General features: G+C 40.5%; 1 protein-coding gene across 3 annotated transcripts in view; it reads left to right on the forward strand.

Moving 5' to 3' along the window:
* The window catches only part of MACF1 (microtubule actin crosslinking factor 1), a 384,195-nt gene that overhangs the window by 232,092 nt on the left and 127,280 nt on the right, over nucleotides 1-24,823 (forward strand). For 2 of the 3 annotated variants that reach the window (XM_075554201.1, XM_075554200.1), the window contains 8 exons: nucleotides 443-526; nucleotides 5,299-5,406; nucleotides 5,603-5,701; nucleotides 7,076-7,228; nucleotides 7,526-7,614; nucleotides 9,655-9,790; nucleotides 15,305-20,500; nucleotides 21,130-21,279. In XM_075554201.1, coding sequence (XP_075410316.1) covers nucleotides 443-526; nucleotides 5,299-5,406; nucleotides 5,603-5,701; nucleotides 7,076-7,228; nucleotides 7,526-7,614; nucleotides 9,655-9,790; nucleotides 15,305-20,500; nucleotides 21,130-21,279 — 6,015 coding nt within the window. The remainder of the gene's footprint in view (nucleotides 1-442; nucleotides 527-5,298; nucleotides 5,407-5,602; nucleotides 5,702-7,075; nucleotides 7,229-7,525; nucleotides 7,615-9,654; nucleotides 9,791-15,304; nucleotides 20,501-21,129; nucleotides 21,280-24,823) is intronic. The other variant, XM_075554202.1, reaches the window with a different exon arrangement.

Below are 24,823 nucleotides of genomic sequence, written 5' to 3' on the forward strand. Positions count from 1 at the left end.
ACTCTTTGTTCCTTTTTAATTTATATTTAGCATTCTGATGTTGGATTGCTTGGATTTCTATCCTTACTTAACTAGCTGTGAAACATTGAGCAAATTATATAATTCCTGGTCTTCAATTTTCTCAATGTAAAATGAACACAGGCAAAATACCTGCCTGCTGTGTAAGGTTCTTGTTGTGAGTGTTAAGTTTATCGATACAAGTAAACTTGGAACTGGGGTTCTCCAAGAGGAAGCTTACTAGAAATGTAAGTTTCAGCCCAAACTAAAACCTGCTGAGTCAGAAACCCATCAAGTGGGGCCCAGCAATCATTGAGCAAACCCTTCTGATTATTATGCAACCCAGGCTTTCAACCCACTGCCGCATAACCTAATAAATGGCACAGAATGTTGAGCTGTTTTCATGAAGAGGATGATAATATTGCTATGATATTTTGTTTCCTAGGATCTGTTTGCAGAAATTGAGAGAAATCAAACAAAACTGGACCAGTGTCAAAATTTTTCCCAGCAATACTCCACTATTGTAAAGGTAACTCCACGACATCCCCAAAGGAACAGAAATTAACTCCAGCTTAGGAAAATCAGCATTGTTACCTTGGGTTTTGTTTCTAGACAAATAAACAGAGCTCTCCTGCTAGAAACTGGGCGTCCTACATTTAATGTAGAGGTATGCTCTCTGCAGACCCACAGTTAAAGATGCTGCGTGTAAGCCCAGACAGTGACAGTGATATAAGGAACCTCCATTTGGATGACCCATGCCCTTTTAAATTTACTATATCACAAGCAGACATTTTGTGTTTTCCTTCCAGCTCTGCTTCAGACCTAGTTTACTTGTCTCAGGAGTAAGTGGGGGTGGTGGTGAGGGGGTGTTGCAATACTAGTGTCTAAGACAAGAACCCCAGATTCATCCTGAGCCCTTCTCTTTGCCTTCAACTTCATGTCCGTCAGGGAACCAATTCTGTTAGCTCTGCTTTCAGCTGTGCTTTGAAACGGACTAGCTCTCATTATCTGTCTCCCTTTGTCTCCCTAGTTCTCAGCTACCATCACTTACAAGTTACAGCCTTGTTGTAGGACTCCTAAGTTGAAAAAGGAAAACAAAAAAACCTTTCAATTATATGATGTCATTGCTTATAAGGCATTCTAATTTTAGAGATATGAAATGTGCATCTTAGAATAGATGAAATATAGTAAGTTAGCTCATGTCACTTTCTTGTTCAAAATTTTCCAATGATTTCATATTATACTCATAATAAAATTCTAAATTCTTAGGTGGTTTTTGAAGCCATGCATGACCAAACCCCTCCCCATTTCTCTGACAGCATCTTTAAATAATAATGACCTGAGATTTATTATGTGTGTGTATGTTTATTATGTGCCTTTATAAGAGACTGTAAGTTCTAAGGAAACAAGGCTTAGTGTGACTTGTTCCCTACTGTGTGTCTAGCATCCAGAATGATGGCACAAAGTATATGCTCTCAAAAAATACATTTCTCAGAAAAGGCATTTCTTTAGTTGATAGCAGAAGACTTGAGGGGTCAGAGGACCTCAGTTGAAATTCCATCTTCAAAATTTTTCAGGCTTAAGACTTTAAACAAATTACTTAATTTCTCTTGAGTTTCTGTTACTTTATCTATAAAATGGATATAATGATGATCTCACTAGGTAGTTGTAAAGATTAAATGAGATGATATATAAATAGGGTAATATCTCAATTTACATTTGGTAAATTGCAGCACTTGGTTTTATTTTTATTAATATTAATAATTGTTAATATTACTACATTTTGTGGGGGATTTTAAAAAATAATTTTATTACGGGCACATACAACTCTTATCACAACCCATACATACATCAAACGTGTAAAGCACATTTGTACATTCATTTCCCTCATCATCTTCAAAATATTTGCTTTCCATTTAAGCCCTGGCCATCAGCTCCTCATTTTGCCCAGTCCTCTTCGCTCCCCCCTCCCTCATAAACCCTTGTTCATTTATGAATTATTATTTTGTCATATCTTACACTGTCCATCATCTCCTGTCACCCACTTTTCTGTTACCCGCCCCCCAGGGAGATTATATGTAGATCTTTGTAATCGGTTCCCCCTTTCACCCCACCCTCCCTTTACCCTCCCGGTATCGCCACTCTCACCACTGGTCCTGAAGGGATCATTGGCCCTGGATTCCCTGTGTTTCCAGTTACTATTTGTACCAGTGTACGTCCTCTGGTCTAGCCAGATTTGTAAGGTAGAATTATGATAGTGGGGGTAGAGTAAGCATTTAGGAACTAGAGGAAAGTTGTATGTTTCATCCTTGCTACACTGCTCCCTAACTGGCTTGTCTCTTCCCTAAGGGGATGTCCAATTGCTTACAGATGGGCTTTGCATCTCCACTCCGCATTCTCCCTCCCCCATTCACTATGATATGATATTTTTGTTCTTTGATGCCTGATAACTGATCCCTTCGGCACCTCGTGATCACGCAGGCTGGTGTGATTCTTCCATGTGGGCTTTGTTGCTTCTGAGCTAGATGGCTGCTTATTTACCTTCAAGCCTTTAAGACCCCAGACGCTATATCTTTTGATAGCCGGGCACCATCAGCTTTCTTCACCACATTTGCTTATGCACTCACTTTATCTTCAGTGATTGTCGGGAAGGTGAGCATCACAGAATGCCAGTTTAATAGAAGAAACTATTCTTGCACCGAAGGACTACTTTAGTGGAGGCCCAATGTCCTTCTGCTGCCTTAATACTAAACCTATATATATTTGCATATGTACATGCCCTTATTTAGACCTTTATTAATGCCCTTTGCCTCCTAGCTCTTTCCTCTATTTCCTTTGACTTTCCTCTTGTCCCACTATCATGCTCAGCCTTCATTTGGGTTTCAGTAATTCCTCTCGGTTACATTACCCTTGTTCATATCCTACCAGGCCTCCTACACCCTCCTCACCACCGATTTGGATCACTTGTTGTTCCATTTTCCCTGGGTTTGTTAACACCACTTCTTTTCCCCCTACCTCCCCCACTCCCATGTCCCCCCAGAACTGTCAGTCCCGTGGTTTTCTCCTCCAGATTGTTCATCCAGCCTATCTTATTTAGACAGACCTGTGGAGATAATAACATGCACAAAAACAAGATAGAGCAAAACCAAGCACCAAAATAAAACAAAACAAGAACAACAAGCCAGTGACAAAAAAAAAAAAAAAAACCCACGAAAATAAGAAAGAAAAGCTTGTAGTTAGTTCAAGGACTGTTTATTGGCCTTTAGGAGTGTTTTCCAGTCGAGTCTGTTGGGGCACCAAGCCCTGGCCCCAAAGTCTATTTTTGGTATTCACTGAGGACTTTGTTGCTCTGCTCCCCTTGCTGTTGTGTTCCACGTTCTTAATGTTTTGGCTCGGTGTGGTAGGATCAGATCAGGCGCAGTTCACACACTATATCTCCAGTGTTGTCCCCTGTGGGCTATGGGTCAGTGAGGTATGTCCTGTCTCTTAATGGGGCCAGCCATATGGTCCTCTCTGTGGATTGGCTGCTCTGAGCGAGAATATCATTGTCAAAGCTTCGTGGGCCAGAATGTGCTCCACTCTCTCTTCCTCCCCCTTTATTTGCTCCTGTGTGCTCTGATCAGAGATGTCCCTCTCCCTGAGCTGCAGATTCAGTTCTGTCCTCTGAAATAAATTCTTTTGGGGGGAGGAGTAGGTGTCCAAGTAGTTGGGATTGGGGCCCACCCCTCAGACCTCTCCACTGGTTGCCTACTCCATGTGTGTGGTAATCTTAACGAACTCGTTGCATATTTTCCCTTTTGCTTACAGCTTTTTAAGTAGATAGCAGAGGTATGAAAATATAATGATTAGATTGACAGAATGGCAAGTCTTCTGGCACAGGTGCAGAGTATACTGTACATAAGGAGTAAAAACTGGGGGAAGGAGAGGGGGAATAAGGAGCTGATACCAAGGGCTAAAGTAGAAAGAAAATGTTTTGAGAATGATGATACCCACAAATGTACAAATGTGCTTAACACGATGGATGGATGATGATAAGAGTTTTATGAGCCCCCAATAAAATGATTTTTTTAAGTAAAAAACTCAAGAAAATAAGAGGCCTTGAGGTTATCCTATATAAGACCTTGTTTGGCTATTTTAGCTTTATCTTCTATTCTTAGTCCTCAAAATATGGTCTTTTGGGCATAACATCAGCATCCCCTGGGAGCTGGTCAGAATTGTAAACTTTCAGACCTACTGAATGAGGATACAATTGGAGGTGAGACTAAAAACTATGAGAGCACGCTACAACCATCCATAAAATAAGGTGCCTCAGTAGCGTAGTGAGCTACACGGTGCTGCTAACCACACAGATAGCAGTTCTAACCACCAGCCTGGCGGAGAAAGATGTGTCTTTCTACTTCTCTGAAAAGTCTCAGAAACCCTTGGGGACAGTCCTTTTCCATCCTATGGGATTACTGTGAGTTGGAATCAACTCATTGTCCGTGAGTTTGAGTGTCTGGGTTTGACAACCAGCCGTTGTGTGAGTAATGAAGATGTCCTGGACTGGGGTTGGAGACCAGGCGGCAGAATCGCATGGTAAACTGTGAAGAGCATTGGCTTCACTCATCCCTTACCATGAAGTAGATGCTCACACATAGCGACCCTATTGGACAGGGTAGAACTGCCCCTGTGAGTTTCTGAGGCTAAGTCTACAGGCGTAGAAAACCCCCTTTTCTCCTACAGAGCGGCTGATGGTTTTGAACTGCTAATCTTGAGTATCTTACCCCAACACCCAACCACCATGCACCAGGGCTCCTTGAGCATTGGTTTCAGAATTAGAAAAACGGCATTCTAGCCTTGACTCTGCTACTCACCCACTGGACTAAGTAGGAAATTTCAAATCTCCCAGCTTCTCCATCTGTGAAATGAGAAGGTTGGTCAGCAGAATCAAGGATTAGCAAACTATATAACCCACAGGCTAATTCTAGCTTGTCACTCTCTTTGTATGGCCCATGTAAAATGGTTGAAAAGAAATCTGGAGAATATTGTGTGACACATAAAATTATGCAGACATCACATTTCTGTGTCTGTAGATGGTTTGATTCCTTTACACATTGTCCTTGGCTGTGCTTGCACTGCGATGGAAGAGTGGAGTCATTGTGACAACGACAATATGTGGTTGACCGGCTTTTTTCTCTCTGGACCTTCTGCTAACATGTAGTGTAAATGATTACTAAAACAACTCCCAGCAATCTAATGCTATGCTTCTATTGAATGATGTTTATGGATTAAATAAATGTAGGGAATGATTTTCTCCATCAGGACTATGAACTGCAACTGATGACATACAAGGCCTTTGTGGAATCACAGCAGAAGTCCCCTGGCAAGCGCCGCCGTGTGCTCTCTTCTTCAGATGCCATCACACAAGAGGTGAGAGGGTGGGGAAAGGAAATGCGTGCCACTCTTATTCCTTAAGGAAAGGCTCACTCGACTGGGCCTTGCGGTTTCATTTAAAGTTCATCTTTCTATTGAGCATTTGACTCCATGAAAATGTTCCCTTATTTTCACCCATTGAAATGTGCTTTTCTGGCAGATACTTTATCTAAATTGCATTTTTGACCCACAGTTTATGGACTTAAGGACTCGCTACACTGCACTGGTGACTTTAACAACTCAGCATGTGAAATACATCAGTGATGCACTCCGGCGGCTGGAGGAGGAGGAGGTGAGGACTGTTGGAACCTAAGTCACCTTGAAAGTACAGTTCAAACCCCCTCCCTATGCTTCATCTACTGGGATTTCAAATGTTCATGTTATTGCTAGCACGCCCACCTCCACATATCATTGCTGTAGAACAACTGCACGGGCACAGAGGAAGAGATGTGAACAAAGATGTGTAATCAAGTGTTCCGTGGCTTGGTAGCGGAAAATATTAGAATCGTCAGAATCCCCCACAGTGAAATGGCATGAAGCTGCTCAAAATAATTAAATAAGTCAACTCAGGGAAAGATTCATAATATGTTAATTAAGAAGGAAAAAAGCAAGTTAGAATACGATGTATACTTAGAATTTTAGTTAAAAAAATTATGTGGGCCCCATATAAATACACAGTATGACAATAGAAACAAATTTAGAAGTATATGCACCAAATTTCCAGGGAAATGAGGCTGAGGGGATATACTGTACATACTCGAGTATAAGCTGACCCAAATATCAGTCTAGCCATCTAATTTTACCACAAAAATTGCATTGAAAATGTGCTGAAAAACTCGGCATATACACTTGTGTATATGGCGTATTATGCATCTCAGATTTGTTTGAACATTTCGTAATGGCATATAATTTGTGTCATTCTTTTGTCTTCCACGAAAGAATGTATGTAACCAGTAAATAAATATATGGGAAAATACTCAGGTGCTCTCACAGAAGAAACACTTTAATCATACAATCTTTTGCCTGTGTAAATTAGCATAAAACTTCATTTATTTCAGTGCCCAAATTAAGCTCAAAACTTTAGTCTCTTCATTTGAAAATATAAGGAATGTGAAACAAATAAGATGCTATATGTGGAGGGCTTTGTAAAAATACATAAACTATGAAGTACCTAGAATATATAAGGAAGGAGGCTTGGCAGTACAGTTGTCCAGAGCTCTGCTGTTACATAACACAATTTGGTGATTCAAACTCATGAGCTGTTTCATGGGAGAAAGATGTGACCATCTGTGTCTGTAAGATCACCCCAAACCCCAAACTCATTGCCATCAATTCAGTTCCGATCTAGTTACACAATAAAGCAGAGTAGAGCTCTTTTCTCGAGTTTCTGAAGCTGCAATCTTTACAGGAACAGACAGCCTCATTCCTGAAGAGAACGTTTGATCAATAAAAATGCTGTGATTTTTTTTCAAGAAAAGGTACCAACCTAGATAGAATGAATATAGCTTTTAGTGTCATGCAGGTCAGATAAATCAGATTTAATTTGAGGTTAGTTTAGCTGCTAGCTGATTTAGCTAACTCTGTGGTATCTCTCTTAGGAAATCTGAAGTCATTCCAGTCTGAAAAAACATTGACCAATATATTGATTTTCTACTTCTTATTCTAGAAAGTGGTAGAAGAGGAGAAACAAGAGCATGTGGAGAAGGTTAAAGAACTTTTGGGCTGGGTGTCAACCCTAGCAAGGAATACGCAAGGAAAGACTACCTCTTCCCAGACCAAAGAATCACCAGACATTGAAAAGGCTATTGTGGAACAGCAAGTGAGTAGAGTGTTCATCTGTCTCGATCTGGATAGACTAGTCAGTGGTGAATTATTCAAATTACCTATGAGCCAGTGTAAGTGATGGTCACTTCAGTAAATGTCAGCCTCCAGGACTTAAAGAAACTTAAGAAGTCATCATTTTTATGCATTTACTTTGAGTATAGATTATTGCTAATAATAATCTGACCTTAACTGTATTTTTCCCTATGAGTTTTTTCAATTTTTTTTTCTAATGATTATTTGATCCTATAATTCTTTGGTGACGAAAGTGTTTCACTTATTTTTATTGACATAGATTTTAGCAGAAGAGTTAACAACCAAGAAGGAACAAGTCTCTGAGGCCATCAAAACTTCACAGATCTTCTTGGCTAAGCATGGTCACAAGTGAGTATCAAGTAATAGATCATGACACACCTGACAGGCCTGCTGTAAATGGCTAAAAGTTAGGTTCATGATGAAAATTTAGGTTGGAGAATTCAGGGTGGCAAGAGTCAGATCATCAAGAGCCTTGCATTTAATACCGAGTTGTTTTCATTTTACCCTGTTGGATTTGGAAAGAGATTATCAACATAAGTGAATTTTGCTTATAAAGGTTTCCATCACAGTTTTATAAAATGTAGATTGAAATGAGGTTAGGAGCAGAGGTTGAGAAAGCTGTTCAATAATGTAGGCAGAAAATGACAAGAAATAGAAAAAATGAGAAAAATTTAAGGATGAAGAATTCATAGTTTGGTGACACCAATCATCACATATAACTCCCAGGTTTCTGCGCTAGGCCCTTGAGAATAGATGTAGATGGTGTGAAGAAAGATAAAACTGGACGAGAATGGGGCCTCCACTCAAGCACTCCCTCAATGCAAGAATATTTTCTTCTATTAAATTAGCATTCTATGATGCTCACCCTCCCGACACAACCGCTGAAGACAAAGCGGGTGAAATAAGCAAATGTGAAGAAAGCTGATGGTGCCCAGCTATCAAAAGGTATAGCGTCTGGGTTCTTAAAAACTTGAGGGTAAACAAGCAGCCATCTAGCTCAGAAGCAACAAAGCCCAAATGGAAGAAACACACCAGCCTGTGAGGTCATGAGGTGTCAAAGGGATCAGTTATCAGGCATCATCAGAACAAAAAATCGTATCATTGGGTGCACACCTCCATGATACGATCGCTGAAGACAGATGGGTGCATAAGTAAATGTGGTGAAGAAAGCTGATGGTGCCCAGCTATCAAAAGGTTTAGCATCTGGGGTCTTAAAGGCTTGAAGGTAAACAAGTGGCCATCTAGCTCAGAAGCAACAAAGCCCACATGGAAGAAGCACACCAGCCTGTGCGGTCACGAGATATTGAAGGGATCAGATATAAGACATCATCAGGACAAAAAAATCTTACCATAGTGAATGACGGGGGGAGTGCAGAGTGGAGACCTAAAGCCCATTTGTTGGCCACTGGAGATCCCCTCACAGAGGGATCTAGGGGAGGAGATGAGTCAGTCAAAGTGCGATGTAGCAACGATGAAAAATACAACTTTCCTCTAGTTCCTAAATTCGTCCTCCCCCCAACCCACCACTATTATCCCAATTCTACCTTGCAAGTCTGACTAGACCAGAGGATGTACACTGGTACAGATAGGAACTGGAAACACAGGGAATCCAGGGCGGATGATCCCTGCAGGTGTGAGTGGTGATACTGGGAAGGCAGAGAGAGAGTGGATGGAAAAGAAGGAACTGATTACAAGGATCTACATGTGACCTCCCCCCTGGGGGACAGACAACAGAAAAGTGGGTGAAAGGAGACCTCGGACAGGGCAAGATTTGACAGAATAATAATTTATATATTATCAAGGGTTCATGAGGAAGAAGGGGGAGGCGGGAAGGGAGGGGAAAAATGAGGAGCTGATACCAGGGGCTTAAGTGGAGAGCAAATGTTTTGCGAATGATGAGGGCAATGAATGTACAAATGCACTTTACACAATTGGTGTATGTATGGATTGTTATAAGAGTTGTATGAACCCCTGATAAAAAAAATTGAAAACTGGACAAGAAGGAATAATATGTTAAATATAGTAGATTCTAAAAGTTTAAGATTTCAGAAGTGGAATAATTACAGATGATAACAAAGACCAAATGATCCATTTATGGTGGGACTAAAATTGAGTGGAGGTCATTTGGGTTGCAAAGATTACAGAAAGACAAGCATAAGGATCAGATGACTGGGGATACAAGCATTGAATGCACTGAAGATCGTACCTTTAAGATAGATAGGACAACTTTGAGCTAGATCTCAAAAGTTGACACTGAATATGGAAGACTGACCAGAAGATCCGTAAGCATATATTATCCGAGGTGTAGGAGTAAAAGATTTTGAAGCAATGGTAGAGAGTTTGGAGAATGTATTTTCTCTAAAAGAGTTGTAATGATTCATCTTCCAGGCTCTCAGAGAAAGAAAAAGAACAGATATCTGAGCAATTGAATGCCTTGAATAAGGCTTATCATGACCTCTGTGATGGTTCATCAAATCAGCTCCTGCAGCTTCAGAACCAATTAGCCCAGCAGACAGAACAAAAGGTATTTTTAGTTTTTCTCTCCAAATGTTGGAAGGGAACATTTTGAATGGTATGAAAATAGCTTTGCTGATCGAGAGTCATAACCACTAGCTTTCCATGACCCATGTGATTTGATGTTTAACCTCCCATTAGCAGCCATTTGTCTTGTGTTTCTTTAATGGGGTTCCATGATGTGTTGGTCAGTCAAAAAACACTGTAGAAGGCATGTACTCCTAAATCATTTAGTAGACCTGTTGTACCTTTTTATTGACTGCCATTTTGTGACTAGTCAAAGAGACAATTAGTTGGTAGGTCTATATTAATGTCTGATCACAGGACAATATATTATTCTTTTATGGCACTATCACTTAAAAGTTGATAAGCAAGAATTCTAAGATTTGGGAAGCTATGAACCTCTTCCCTCTTTACATTCTCTTCATATCTGAGTAAGTAAATATGAAATGTTCTGTTCCAAAGCAAGCTCATGGATTAGCTTCACTGACTGAGACGCTGGTCCCCTCACTCATAGTCACCCGTCATACAGCATCTTTACTAGTTTCCATTCCATGCTCATTTCCCAGACCTTCTGGAAGTTGTTGAAGTTCCTGCTCATTGTCCTAAGTTCTTCTTGGATACGTGTGTGTGTATTTGTAGACTTACCATATTATATACATGTGTGTATAAGATATATATGTGTGTTTGCCTGCTTATTTCCTATGTTGTGAAGCAATGGCCAATTTATTGGGGGCAGGCAAAATTTAAGCTCATATGGTAATCAAATTTGGTCCAAGTGATAACTCTAAATGATACTCAGACAAAATATGCCTTGACTCTGGTCCTTGGTTATGAAATTTGTGCAAGAAGAGCTGCAGTTATAAAGAGCCCGATACACAATCAACTGTGACTTGATAGTACATTTTCAAAAAGAATGTGCTGGTTTAGCATTCTCTATAAGGTAGCCCACTTCTAATGGCTTGTTGCTTCACCATATAAGGGAGTATGTGAAAAGTTTTAACAATTGCTTGCTGAGAACATCCAGTTCTCATTATGAAAGGTTAATTTAAAAAAAGGGGTGGAAATAAAGTAAGAAAAAGACAAGCTGCTGAGCACCACTACATTGAGCATGATGTGTCCCTGTACTGTTTGTGTGTTTCATGTGAAGTATTGTTCTGATTAACTGACATCCTTGCTTACAAGTTTCACTAACCCTTTGGAGTTTAAGCACAATGCACAAAGGGAAAAGAGGACGACCGGTTGGGGGTCTTTTTTGCAAAAAAAATAAAAACAGACAGTCGCATGCTGGACGCTAACACCAAGCTTACACTGTGTGTGTGATACGGCTGAGCTCCTCCGTAAGGCTCTCTCTTTTATCTGCCCAAGGCACGCCCTGCAACTCGGGTAAGTAGAAGCCTTTTTATGTTTTCTTGCCTCCTCTCCTTCTGTCTTTTTGTGCTTGTTTAGGTCAGAATCTCCATGTTTGGGACTGAAGTGAATTTCTCTGGAGGACTTCCGAGGTGTTGGAAATAGCAATAGAATCTTTTCCCTTTTGCTGAATTCCGGGCCTCTCCTTGGTGTCAGCATTTCTGAGACGCCATAGCCCTCACCAAAGAAATCAGAAGCCTTTGAAAGAACCTTTCCTTTATCATATCGTCAGCTTCTGAATAGTCTCTACATGGATTTTATAAAAGGAATTTTTCCTGTATCTCAAAAAAGCTTATGCTGGGGCACTTTCCCTTTCAATTTCTGTAAAATAGAGATGTAGTAGAGTTAATTTACAGGTTGCCATCTACAAATTAAACTCCGCATCCCGAACCAGAAAACAAAGCAAGGATAACAAATTCCAGTTTTAAATAGTGCAGTGAATTCTGCCAGTTATCCTTTGACAGGTCCCATATGGGAGATGATGATGTGAGCCAAATCACTGTTCCCTCATTTGCTATCCATTCTGTGTCGCTCATCATTTGCAACCAACTGAATGTTTTTAAAATTGGGAGGGGGAGGTTTCAGGAAGGGGACATGGTGAATGCTCTGAAAGATTATTATTTGCTCATCACATATATAGTGAACTTCAGATCCTATTCCTATACACCAAGTGGACAAAGTACTTGCTCTTACGTAGCTTACGTTCTCAACAAACTAGAAATGGCATGCTTTTTTTTTTTTTTTAGATTTCCAACATTATATTTTGCCTGGTAATATTTTAAATAATTGCCAACTGTTGCCATCATTTTAACATCAAAAGGGTAAGGGAAACAGGGAAATATAATCTTGGAATAAGCAATAATACTTTATACTGACTACATTTATGGGAAACTCACTGCATTGTAATAAACTTCCCTTCTGGAGAACTAGTAGAAATTTCTGCTCTTATCTGTAGGTTTGAGCTAGCTGTTATGGTTCCCTTAAAGCTGGTTCTTCCTTGGTTCCTATTCTTTTCTGCCCTTGCTGCCTGTAAGCAGCATGTCTTGGATAGGTACAGATGAATTCCTTTACCCTGGTTCTCGCAGGAGGTCTCTTCTGTTCCTTCCATGTTACTTGGATAGGTACAGATGAATTCCTTTACCCTGGTTCTCGCAGGAGGTCTCTTCTGTTCCTTCCATGTTACTTGGATAGGTACAGATGAATTCCTTTACCCTGGTTCTCGCAGGAGGTCTCTTCTGTTCCTTCCATGTTACTTGGATAGGTACAGATGAATTCCTTTACCCTGGTTCTCACAGGAGGTCTCTTCTGTTCCTTCCATGTTACTTGGATAGGTACAGATGAATTCCTTTACCCTGGTTCTCACAGGAGGTCTCTTCTGTTCCTTCCATGTTACTTGGATAGGTACAGATGAATTCCTTTACCCTGGTTCTCACAGGAGGTCTCTTCTGTTCCTTCCATGTTACTTGGATAGGTACAGATGAATTCCTTTACCCTGGTTCTCGCAGGAGGTCTCTTCTGTTCCTTCCATGTTACTTGGATAGGTACAGATGAATTCCTTTACCCTGGTTCTCGCAGGAGGTCTCTTCTGTTCCTTCCATGTTACTTGGATAGGTACAGATGAATTCCTTTACCCTGGTTCTCACAGGAGGTCTCTTCTGTTCCTTCCATGTTACTTGGATAGGTACAGATGAATTCCTTTACCCTGGTTCTCACAGGAGGTCTCTTCTGTTCCTTCCATGTTACTTGGATAGGTACAGATGAATTCCTTTACCCTGGTTCTCACAGGAGGTCTCTTCTGTTCCTTCCATGTTACTTGGATAGGTACAGATGAATTCCTTTACCCTGGTTCTCGCAGGAGGTCTCTTCTGTTCCTTCCATGTTACTTGGATAGGTACAGATGAATTCCTTTACCCTGGTTCTCGCAGGAGGTCTCTTCTGTTCCTTCCATGTTACTTGGATAGGTACAGATGAATTCCTTTACCCTGGTTCTCGCAGGAGGTCTCTTCTGTTCCTTCCATGTTACTTGGATAGGTACAGATGAATTCCTTTACCCTGGTTCTCGCAGGAGGTCTCTTCTGTTCCTTCCATGTTACTTGGATAGGTACAGATGAATTCCTTTACCCTGGTTCTCGCAGGAGGTCTCTTCTGTTCCTTCCATGTTACTTGGATAGGTACAGATGAATTCCTTTACCCTGGTTCTCACAGGAGGTCTCTTCTGTTCCTTCCATGTTACTTGGATAGGTACAGATGAATTCCTTTACCCTGGTTCTCACAGGAGGTCTCTTCTGTTCCTTCCATGTTACTTGGATAGGTACAGATGAATTCCTTTACCCTGGTTCTCACAGGAGGTCTCTTCTGTTCCTTCCATGTTACTTGGATAGGTACAGATGAATTCCTTTACCCTGGTTCTCACAGGAGGTCTCTTCTGTTCCTTCCATGTTACTTGGATAGGTACAGATGAATTCCTTTACCCTGGTTCTCACAGGAGGTCTCTTCTGTTCCTTCCATGTTACTTGGATAGGTACAGATGAATTCCTTTACCCTGGTTCTCACAGGAGGTCTCTTCTGTTCCTTCCATGTTACTTGGATAGGTACAGATGAATTCCTTTACCCTGGTTCTCACAGGAGGTCTCTTCTGTTCCTTCCATGTTACTTGGGTGGTGGTGGGGGGGGGGCTTAGATGATGAGGTCTTGTTGTTGTTAGGTGCTGTTGAGTCAGTTCCAACTCACAATGACGTTGGGTACAAAAAAGAAGAAACACTGCCCAGCCTGTGCCATTTACAGAATATTTATATCTTGTTGAAGGACCTGCCTTCTTTTTTTAAGTTTTCTCCCCTGATCTTCTTGAACTGAATTAATTAGAAGGCAAGGAAGTAACTGGCAATTGCTTCTTCAAGGGTAAATCGCTTCTACCTGAGTAAATTAAAGGGTTAAGTAAGGACCCAAAAAGCAACAAGGACTAAAGAGAGGAATAGATAAAATCATTTTTAGAAAATGAGTGAGGTGACTATGAACAAGAAGAGCTAAGCTTTAGAGATGAATAAAATTGATAAAATATCCTAAGCCATGAAACCCTTGAATGAATGAATTCCTGAGTACCAGGCCTCGTCAGAGTGGTTATTCTGTCAGATCTGTGCTTTACCAGGGCACTACTTTTCATAATGCAGAAGGTTTTCCATGGTAACTGAGTGCTAGGAACTCCTTTCTGTGTATGATATGCATCTATTTTACTTGTCCTGGGAAGACGGTATAAAAGCATAAAATTTAGTATTGTGACCTTGGTCCAGTGAACCACCCTCGTGTACATCAATTTCTCATCTGCAAACTAAAGATTAAAATACTTGATTTTGTAAGATTGCTGTAAGGATTCAGCATTAGTGATTACTGGATATATTAGGTGATCGGTAAGCGCCAGCAGTAGTCCTAGTTGTTGTACCAAAAGAAAAGTGGCAGCACAGTTGTTTCAGAGCATGTTCTCTTCCTTGACTGACTCTTTCCAATTCCTAAGACCACTTTAACTCAGACGATTGGGGAGAAGCTTGCATTACTCACCAAGAATATACCTGCCTTGGTTGTTAAACAGCTGCCTGAGTGTATGCATGGGATCATTTTATTCAGATGCATTGTGTGGCTATTGAGCTGCTTACATCTCTCTCCTAATCCTATGGACCAGTCTTGATCCACTCACCAGCAGGAAATTGCTGCTTCCGGAGTTTTCTGCATGAGTTACATCATTAAGAAGTTGTTATATGGGGTTGAATTCTCACTTTTTGGGGAAACTGGTATGTCTCTGTAAAAACCTTGTGATTATTTAGTCTTAGAATTCACCATCCTCGCAATTTCCACTGCTTGCCACTTTGTAGAGCTCTTTATGCAGATATGCTTAATGCCGCCATCCTTCACGTAATCGCTGAGAATCTGATCATGGTAAACATTCTGCAATTAAAAAAAAACTCTTTCATCATTAACACTGCCAGACTGTAGAATGTTTCCTACATATAAGGGTTTCTATTAGGCTGGGTTTTTCTAGTGGTCAGAATTGTTTTACTTTAGGGCTTCTTTCAATAATTGTGGTTCTGCGTTGGCTCTGATTCCATTTCCCTTTTCTTTTCAGGGTTGCAGAGCAGTTGCTGGGGTGATTGACCTAGGCACAGTGGAGATATTTCCCATCTTCAGAGCCATGCAAAAGGGCCTCATTGACCAAGACACAGGTCTTGTGCTCCTGGAATCTCAGGTTATCCTATCTGGCCTCATTGCACCTGAGACTAGTAAAACCCTCTCTTTGGATGATGGCTTAACCCAAAACCTCATTGATCCCCAGATGTACCAACAACTCCGAGAGCTACAGGATGCCTTGTCTTTGATGAGCATGCTTACTGAAGGCAAAGGCTCTCTTTCTGTGGTAGAAGCAATTGAAAACAGAAGAATCAGTGAAAGAGTTGGACTGAAAATCTTAGAAGCTCACCTGGCAACTGGAGGTTTCAGTCTCTCCCCCAGTGAGAACTATATTAACTTAGAGGAGGCTTTTCATCAAGGGCTCATCACTCCACAATTTTATTCACTGTTGGAGTCATACTTGAAGTCATCTAAGAATTTGATAGATCCCAACACAGCTGAAAAAATCAGTTTGCTGGACTTGATGCAGAGGTGTATTGTCCATCAGGAATCAGGATTGAAATTGCTACCTGTCAAACAATTGGCAGGTGGTACGGTGAGCTTGCAGTCAGGCCGGAAGGTTAGCATTTTCCGTGCAGTTCAGGAAGGGCTGATAGATAGGCAGGTTACCGTCCGACTGCTGGAAGCTCAGCTTTTTGCTGGTGGCATAGTAGACCCTAGAACAGGACATAGACTGACAGTGGAAGAGGCTGTAAGACATAATTTGATTGACCAAGATATGGCCTGTGCTCTCTTCATAAGGCAACTTCAGACAGGAGGCATTATAGACACTGCCACTGGACATAGGCTGACAATAAATGAAGCAGTGAGCAAAGATCTGGTAGCCTCAAAGATCGCTCTTGTGATTCTGGAGTCCCTTTGGTCATTCATGGGGTTGCTGTGGCCTGAATCTGGTGAGATCCTTCCAATTACGGATGCCCTGGAACAATGTATTGTGTCTACTGAACTAGCTCAAAAAATCCTTAGTAACCGACAGCATATTAAGGGCCTATTTCTACCATCAACCACAGAGATTTGGTCCTGGGAGAAAGCAATAGAGAGTGGAATCTTGGACAAAGATCTTGCCAATAACTTAAAGGCAATTTGCATACCCGATGTGATGCCGCACATGCAGTTAGCAGACTCTGCAGAACGAAGCAAAATAAACCTTAACCCTGGAACAGCAGCTCTGCTGTGCCGCAAGGAACAAACTGAACCCTCAGCAAGCCATAACGAGAAGCTATTGTTTCAACTAATGACTCACAGCTATATTAATGTGCAGGATGGACAGAGGCTGCTCCTATTAGACAAAGAGCTGATAGACACACTGACATCAAGAGCTGAACCTGAAACAAGTCTTCCAGAAGTATTTGGAAGTAGACATCAAAGACTAGACAAGTCTGAGGAATTACAGGCCTCGTCTAGTGTGAAAATCACAGAAGCTTTTTCTGATGGGCTGAAGTTGAGGTCACATGAATTCCAGTTTTCTTCTCAAAACAGGGAATATCCTGATCAGGAAAACCGCACTGAAACAGAAAGCCAAAAGGCCATTGTAGAAACTGAAGGTTCCAATGTAGAGGACTCTGGAAAGGACCTGTTTGTAGGACAACAAACAGTGAGGAATCCAAATGTTGATTCTTTGAAGGTCTTAAGTAAGAAGGAAAACCAAACAGACGTATCTACTGGAAAAAATGTTAGTGGTCTTCTTATAGTGCCTCCTGAGGAAGGAGGAGGTTTCAACTTGGTGACTGACAAAGATCCTTTATCTGTTGACACACTAAAAGCAGAATGGCAGGCTCTCATTGGCTGTCAGAAAGACCAAGCAAGCACAGCAGAAATTGAACATATTCCTGGTGAAACCAGAAGACAGCTCATAAAACCCCAAAGCAAAAAGTTACTGTTTCAAGTAGAGAAAACTCTAGATTTAAAATCAGAATTAAAGTCTGAAAATGACATGAATATTCCTTCTTTGGACAAGGAGAAAATGGTAAATAAAGTACCCTTGTATGGGGGTGATCATAAACAAAATCAAGAAGAAAAAATTGCAGGTGGCAATGTAATGGTGTTAGGGAAAAAAACTGAGCAAGAGAATGGTGACCATCCCCTTTCATGCAGCCGTCCTTCAGAATTTCTTGAAGAAACTACCTTAAATGTATTATCGACACAATTATTAGACGGTGGTATCACTCACGAACAAACCGGTCAGAAGCTCTTACTAAACGAAGCAATCGCCCAGGGCATTATACCCAGTCATACTGCTGTGAAGCTGATGGAAAAGTTTAAAATGTTTCGGGGCTTCTTTGACTCTCGGACCCATGAATCGTTGACAACTAAAGAAGTAATTGATGAAGGTCTGATGGATGAGAAATTATTACATAATGTTCTCTTGTCAGACAAAGCTATTAGTGGTGTCTTAGACCCTCGTACCCACACACTGTGCTCTGTGAAGGATGCAGTTGCCGTTGGACTTCTTGACAAGCAAACTGCCACCAGAATTTTAGAGGGGCAGGTGGTAACTGGTGGAGTTGTTGATGTGAAACGAGGCAAAAAAGTTTCAGTAACTTTGGCTTCAAATCTGGGCTTGGTGGACAGTGCTGACCAGACAGAGCTTATAAGTCTAGAGAAAGCTTCCAAAGGCCGAGATGCTGCAAAAGCAACTAGGGAGAGATTAATCAGGTTACAAATGGAAACAACTGGAATTATGGACCCTGGTACCAAAACCCCTTTAACAGTTGCACATGCCATTGACAAAGGTCTTTTGGACAGAGAAGAGGCCATTCAGTTTTTGGCTAAGCAAGTAATAGATGGAGGTATCATTCACCACGTGTCTGGGATGAGGCTTTCTGTTGATAATGCCTTTAAACATGGCTTGATTAATGAAGATTTGTCCAGGCAACTTAAAAAAATTGAAGATCTATACCTCTATCAGTTTGTTCATCCAGAAACAAAGGAAGCGGTTTCCCTCCCTGATGCCATGAAGTTGGATCTTATTACTCCAGATGTGAAAAAGGAAATCCAAGAAATTCAGGCCTTAACAGGAAGTTTTGTGGATCTCATTTCTGGCCAGAGATTGACTTTTGCAGAAGCTAAAAAAGAAGGACTGTTAACTAATAAAGCAGTGTTGTCTTCAGAAATGATGCATGGGATTGTAGATCCTGAAAGTTCCAGAGTTGTTCCCTATTCAGAATTACTAAAGAAATGTAAGATTGATATTGAATCTGGTCAGAGATATCTAGAAGTAATTCCTTTCTCGGATATTAGAGATGGGGTATGTGGCAAAGCACTTACATTGTCTGAAGCAACTCAGCTTGGAAAAGTAGACTTTGCACCTGCCCTCAGGATTCTGGAATCTCAGGCAAATACTGGTGGAATCATAGACATTACTACAGGAAAAAGACTGACATTGGCAAAAGCTTTGGAACAGAAATTGGTAGATGAAACCATGGCCAAAATTATTGCATCTCATCAAGTGTCAAATGGAGGAATTATTGACATATTTAATGACCAGAGGGTAAATTTAAAGGAAGCTATTGAGAAAAGGTTGATCAGCCCTGAATTGGCAACTATGGTCCAAGTAGATGTTTTAGCGCCCAGTGATCATAGGGATCAGGTTGAAAAGCGTGATGGAATTGAAGTATGTGAACTGAAGAATGAATTTCTAAGAAAGGAAATGCTAACTTCTTGTACTTGGACTGCTAAACTGAGTGAAGAAGACACTGAGAGAGTATTTCAAAATGAAAGTCTATCTGGTAACCTTAAAGGTGAATCGTTGGACCAAATTTCAATAGCACACCCTCACTCAGACGTTTGTGATTTTAAAGTGAAAGAGGTGGTTTGTGGCATGGGAAAAAATGCAAATGAACAGGAAAAAATAGTGACACAAGTAGATATTATCTCTCATATGAAGGAACCTACCTCAGGTCAGGATTCTATAGAAATAAGAGAAAACCAAGGAGAAGTTATTTCAGAAGTACAAGAGTCAAATTGTGAAACTTCAAGCAAATTCCTAAATGAACAGGCTACACAGGAACGATTGAATATCAAAGTGAAAAGGAAGAGAGAAAATAGAGAAATGATTGTAAAAGAAAGTGGCAGAACATGCAAGCCAGCTGTTCTTTCCAAAGAAAAGTTGAACAAGGAAAGTGCCCCTAGAGATGAACCTGACTCCCAGATAAAGGGTCAATCTGTGGAAATAACCATGCCTGAAGGAAGAGAAGAAGCTGATAGAGATCTGGTATTATCCAGGGTTTATAAAGCTGAAGACACTTCTTCCACTATGGTCTCAAAAGGAATTTCTATAAGCAATCAAGATGCTTTGACGTCCTTTCACTCTGGAAGAGAAGTCAACAATGTAAACATCTGTTTAACTTTAAAACCAGAAGAAAATTTATCTCAAGAAATTACTGGTGGGGCAGAGAGTAGTGAGCCATTCTCTCATATGCCCCCAAGACCTGCAGGGTTGCACGACGAGGAACCGGTTGGAAAAGCCCAAGATGCAGACACATCCCAAATTTCCAAAGCAAACAAGTCATTCCAAGGAAACACCAGGCAAGAGACCAACTATTGTCAAGATTCGTGTGTTACTTTTGAAACTAAGGAAACCAAAGATCTGACTTTTTCATCTAGTGAATGTAAAGAAATATCATACAAAGAAGTAATTTTTGACTCAAAAGCAGGTCTTAAATTGGAAGACATTGCAGGTTCTAGAGTAAACCCAAAAGAAGTTAGTTATCTGGAATTTTCAGACAGAACAAAACTTAGTCATCAGGACAGCAGAAATGATCATGAACTTTATGCAATTTCCAAATCTAACATAGCAAACACTCAGGAAATACCTGGAGAGAAACTACTAGAAATGACAACTTCTACAGTTACAGATTCAGAGGCAGGGTCCCTTAAAGGCACAGTGACTCAGAAAGTTGCCAGAGCTTTAGTGTCCCTTCCAGAGAAACAATTAGATGTGTCACATAAAGAGATTACAGGACAACAGGATGCACATTTTGGTTCCGCTGTTCTAGAGGCCATTGCAGATAAGACAGTGTCCCTAATATCATGCCCAACAAAGAAGATGGTTGAGAAGATACCACAGGAAAAGCTCACACCTGGGGGAAAAGAAAATGAAAGTATAAACTTGGAATCTCTCAAAACAACTAAGGTACATATTCAGTGATATGATTTCTTATATATTTATATATTTTTTAATTGAAAGAGTGAATTTATTGAAGGAGGATGCTTTAGAAAAGAAATCGAAAGGGCCCGTGGCTAGTCTAAAAGGTCCCTGGGTAATTTTTTATATGTAACAGATTTACTGCTAAAATTCTTAACTGTATGCTGAGTTTACTTATATATAATTATATGCATACGTGCATTTTAGGGTATCCAGTCATTCTCTAAGATATAACCCAGCTTGTCATCTGTTTTTTTATAACTCTGTTATTAGAATGGCTTTAAAGATCTTTCTGATATTTGCCATGGTTTTTATTTAGAAATTAACAGTGGAGCTAACTTGCAATTACTGAAGTGATCAACTTGAATTTCGAGTAATTCTTAGAAATATTTAATAAAATTTGATTGTAGATTGCTACTTTTGAGCTTTTGCTCATTGAGTCAATTAATGTAATCTTTTTATAAAGATGTTTTTACTTGAGACCAGTTAGAATAAAACATTATTTCTTTTAACTATATATATAGTGCTTTTATTTCAAACCAAACTTTGCTTTTAAAAGCACCCTTAAAGGAGAATGTCAGATCTAAGTGAGTTTTTTTTTTTTTGTGGTTCCATAGAATGTATATAATCGGCGACTGTGTCTAGAACATGATGAGAAACTAGTATCTTATCTATCTCTCTTACGAGACATTGAAATGAGGACCAAACAGATTCAACCTCTGGAGCTAAGTCTGACAGAGCTACAGGATCTTCTATGTCAGGCCAAGGTAAGTTCTTACATCCTTCCTTCAGGCCTACTGGCATCTAGATAGCTAGTTTCATCTTTCTAAGACTAAAATGGACCTGATGAGGATAATGTCTGATCATTGTGGGATGGGCTTGATTTAGATAGACGGGATAAAATTTATCATTGATAGGCTTATACAGACTTTGGATATACTTGGCTGTGAATCTAATTATAATCTGTGTAATCTTGAATTAAATGAAGTAATTTGATAGCAGACGGATAAGTTAAAATTTTGTTTTAGTAATTCAAGCAAAAATGTTGACTTGGGGTAGGTAGTAGATCAAACGAATGTTTAAATCTCTGTTACTTCCCCAAACTCCCCTGAGACACTAAGATAGGAGGTTTTCTTTCTTTTTATAAAAAGTCATTTTATTAGGGGCTCATAAAACTCTTATCACAATACATACATACATCAAACATGTAAAGCACATTTGTACATTCATTGCCCTCATCATTCTCAAAATATTTGCTGTCCAGTTAAGCCCCTAGCATCAGCTCCTCATTTGTTCCTCTCCCCACCCCTCTCTCATGAACCCTTGATAATTTATAAATTGTTATTTTGTCATATCTTGCACTGTCCGTCTCCCTTCACCCACTTTTCTGTTGTCCATCCACCAGGAAGGAGGTTATATGTAGTTCCTTGTAATCAGTTCCCCCTTTCCACCCCACCCTCCCTCCATCCTCCTGGTATCGCCACTCTCACCACTGGTCTTGAAGGGATCATCCATCCTGGATTCCCTGTGTTTCCAGTCCCTATCTGAACCAGTGTACATCCTCTGGTCTAGCCAGATTTGTAAGATAGGATTGGGATCATGATGCGGGGTGGGGAGGGCGGGGAGGAAGCATTTAGGAACTAGAGAGGAAAGTTGTTTCATTGTTGCTACACTGCACCCTGACTCACTCTTCTGTTCCCCACGACCCTTCCATAAGGGGATGTCCAGTGCCTACAGATGGGCTTTGGGTCTCCACTTTGCACTCCCCCTCTCATTCACGATGATAAGGTTTTTTTTTTTTGTTCTGATGATGCCTGATACCTGATCCCTTCGACATCTCGTGATCGCACAGGCTAGTGTCCTTCTTCCATGTGAACTTTGTTGCTTCTGAGCTAGATGGCCACTTGTTTACCTTCAAGCCTTTAAGATCCTAGACGCTGTACCTTTTGATAGCTGGGCACCATCAGCTTTCTTCACGATAGGAGATTTTCTAAATAAAATACATAAATTCACAAGGAAAAAGAGAACAAGAGAGGAATAAACAGCTAGAAAGTGTTAAAAGTTAGAAAGTAGAGAGGTGGAAATAATTGACTTATCAAGTCAAACAAAACAGAATCTTAATCTTACAGGAGAGGAAGCTAAGAAATACCCTGATTTCTACTGAAGAAATTGGTAGTACCAAAGAGGGGAAAGTGAATCTACATAGAGCAACTAGATAAACGTCTGTTTAAGAAGCATTTGACCTGTAGATCTCCGGTTAACTTCACATGATCTGGCAATTATCTCTGCCCCACTGCAATAAAGAGGGAACTTTTATCCCCTCAGAAAAATAGCACCAACTATCTGTAGGCGTGTTGAGATCAGCCCCAGTTGAAGGCAGGAATTCCATACATGAAATAAGATTTAACTGAAAATGTACAGGCTGAAACTTAAGCTCCAGCTTTCTTTTCCCCATGGGTTGAATATCCCATCGGAGAAAAATCTAAAGGTACTGTAAAAGTGATCTCCCAACTACATGGCACAGCCCCTGTTAAAAGATATAGTGTCTGAGGTCTTAAAAACTTGAAGTTAAACATGCGACCATGTTGGAGGGAAGCAACAAAGCCCACATGGAAGAAGCACACCAGCCTGTGTGTCACAAGGTACTGACAGGATCGGATATCAGAAGATACAAAACAAGGGGAAGCAGTGTGGAGACCCAAATCCCATCTGTAGATAATTAGACACCCCTCACAGAAGGGGTCACAAGGAAGGGACAAGTCAGCCAGGGTGCAGTACCGCACTGACAAAACACAGTATTCCTCTAGTTCTTTAATGTTTCCTGCCCCCCTATCATGACCCCAGTTCTACCTTACAAATCTGGCTAGACTGTAGTGTGTACATAAGAGCTCTCGACACATGGAATCCAGGACAGATAAACTCCTCAGGAATAATAATGGGAGTAGTGCAACCATGAGGGTAGAGGGAAGGAGTGGGGAGAAAGGGGGTACCAATCACAATGATCAGTGTATTAACACCCCCCCAGGGGTCAAATAACAGAAACGTGGGTGAAGGGAGACTATGGATAGTGTAAGATGAAAATAATATTATATAATTTATCAAGGATTCACAAGGACGGGAAGGTAGAAGAAAGGAAAAAAGAGGAGCCTCAAGTAGAAAATGTTTTGAAAATGATGATGGAAATATATGTACAAGTGTGCTTGATACTGATGTATGGATTGTTATAAGAGTTGTAAGATCCCCCAATAAAATTATTTTTCAAATAAATAAATGGCCCAGCCCCATCACCTGGAGAGAACACTGTAGGTAACAAACTCTACCTCTGTGTGTGACGTTTCTAGTCTACTTTTTAGGGCATTACTCTCAAATACGAACATCTGAAAAAATGGTGGCCATGAAAACAGTTTTCATAGAGTGGTGGGAGGATAAATCAGGTTGTCAATAGGTTGAGAGTAAATGGGAGGTTAGAAAATTACCCTACGCCATTCTTTCCAGAAGCTTGATTATCCAGCCAAGGAAAGATAAATAGTTAGAGGAGATGGACTGAGAGAAAAAAGACTGGATTTTTTAATCATTTTATTGGTGCTCATACTACTCTTACCACAATCCATACATACATCAATTGGGTAAAGTACACTTAGTACATTCGTTGCCCTCATCATTCTCAAGATTCACTTTCTGCTTGGCTTCCTGTAATCAGCTCCTCATTTCCCTTGCCCCTCCCCCTTCCTCTGAGACTGGATTTTTTAACTGAGGAAAAAGAGTAATAGCAGGAATTTGAGGTTGTGGAGGGAAGGAAGTAATAGCCTAGCGAGACCCCTAAAGATCTACAGAAGCTAAATAACCATGAGAGGGGGGCATTTAGGAGCTGTCCCAGGATTAGAGTCCTAATGAGAATGGAACTTTTAGAGGTTTGCTAGTTTTAGGTGCTGCTGATAACCCAGGCTGTGACTTTGGGTGAGGTGGTTACAGTGGAATTAAAGATGATGGCAGAAAAGTCACCACATTTTTTAAATAGCTTTTTCTAGCTTCTCTATTTAGGATCAGATTATTATAGTTCAAGGACTGGTTTGTGAGGATATATTTTTTAATCATTTTATTGGTGGCTCGTACAATTCTTATCACAATCCATACATCCATCCATTGTGTCAAGCACATTTGAACATTTGTTGCCATCATCAGCCTCAAAACATTTGCTTTCTACTTGAGCCCTTGGTGGGATATCCCCTCTTTCCCCACTCCCTTGTGAGGATATTTTATACTTTTTTTTCTTCTTCTTCTAATCCCTTTGGAATTTGTGGTTGACAAACC

This window comes from Tenrec ecaudatus, chromosome 1 (genome assembly GCF_050624435.1).
Source record: "Tenrec ecaudatus isolate mTenEca1 chromosome 1, mTenEca1.hap1, whole genome shotgun sequence".
Taxonomy (NCBI): domain Eukaryota; kingdom Metazoa; phylum Chordata; class Mammalia; order Afrosoricida; family Tenrecidae; genus Tenrec; species Tenrec ecaudatus.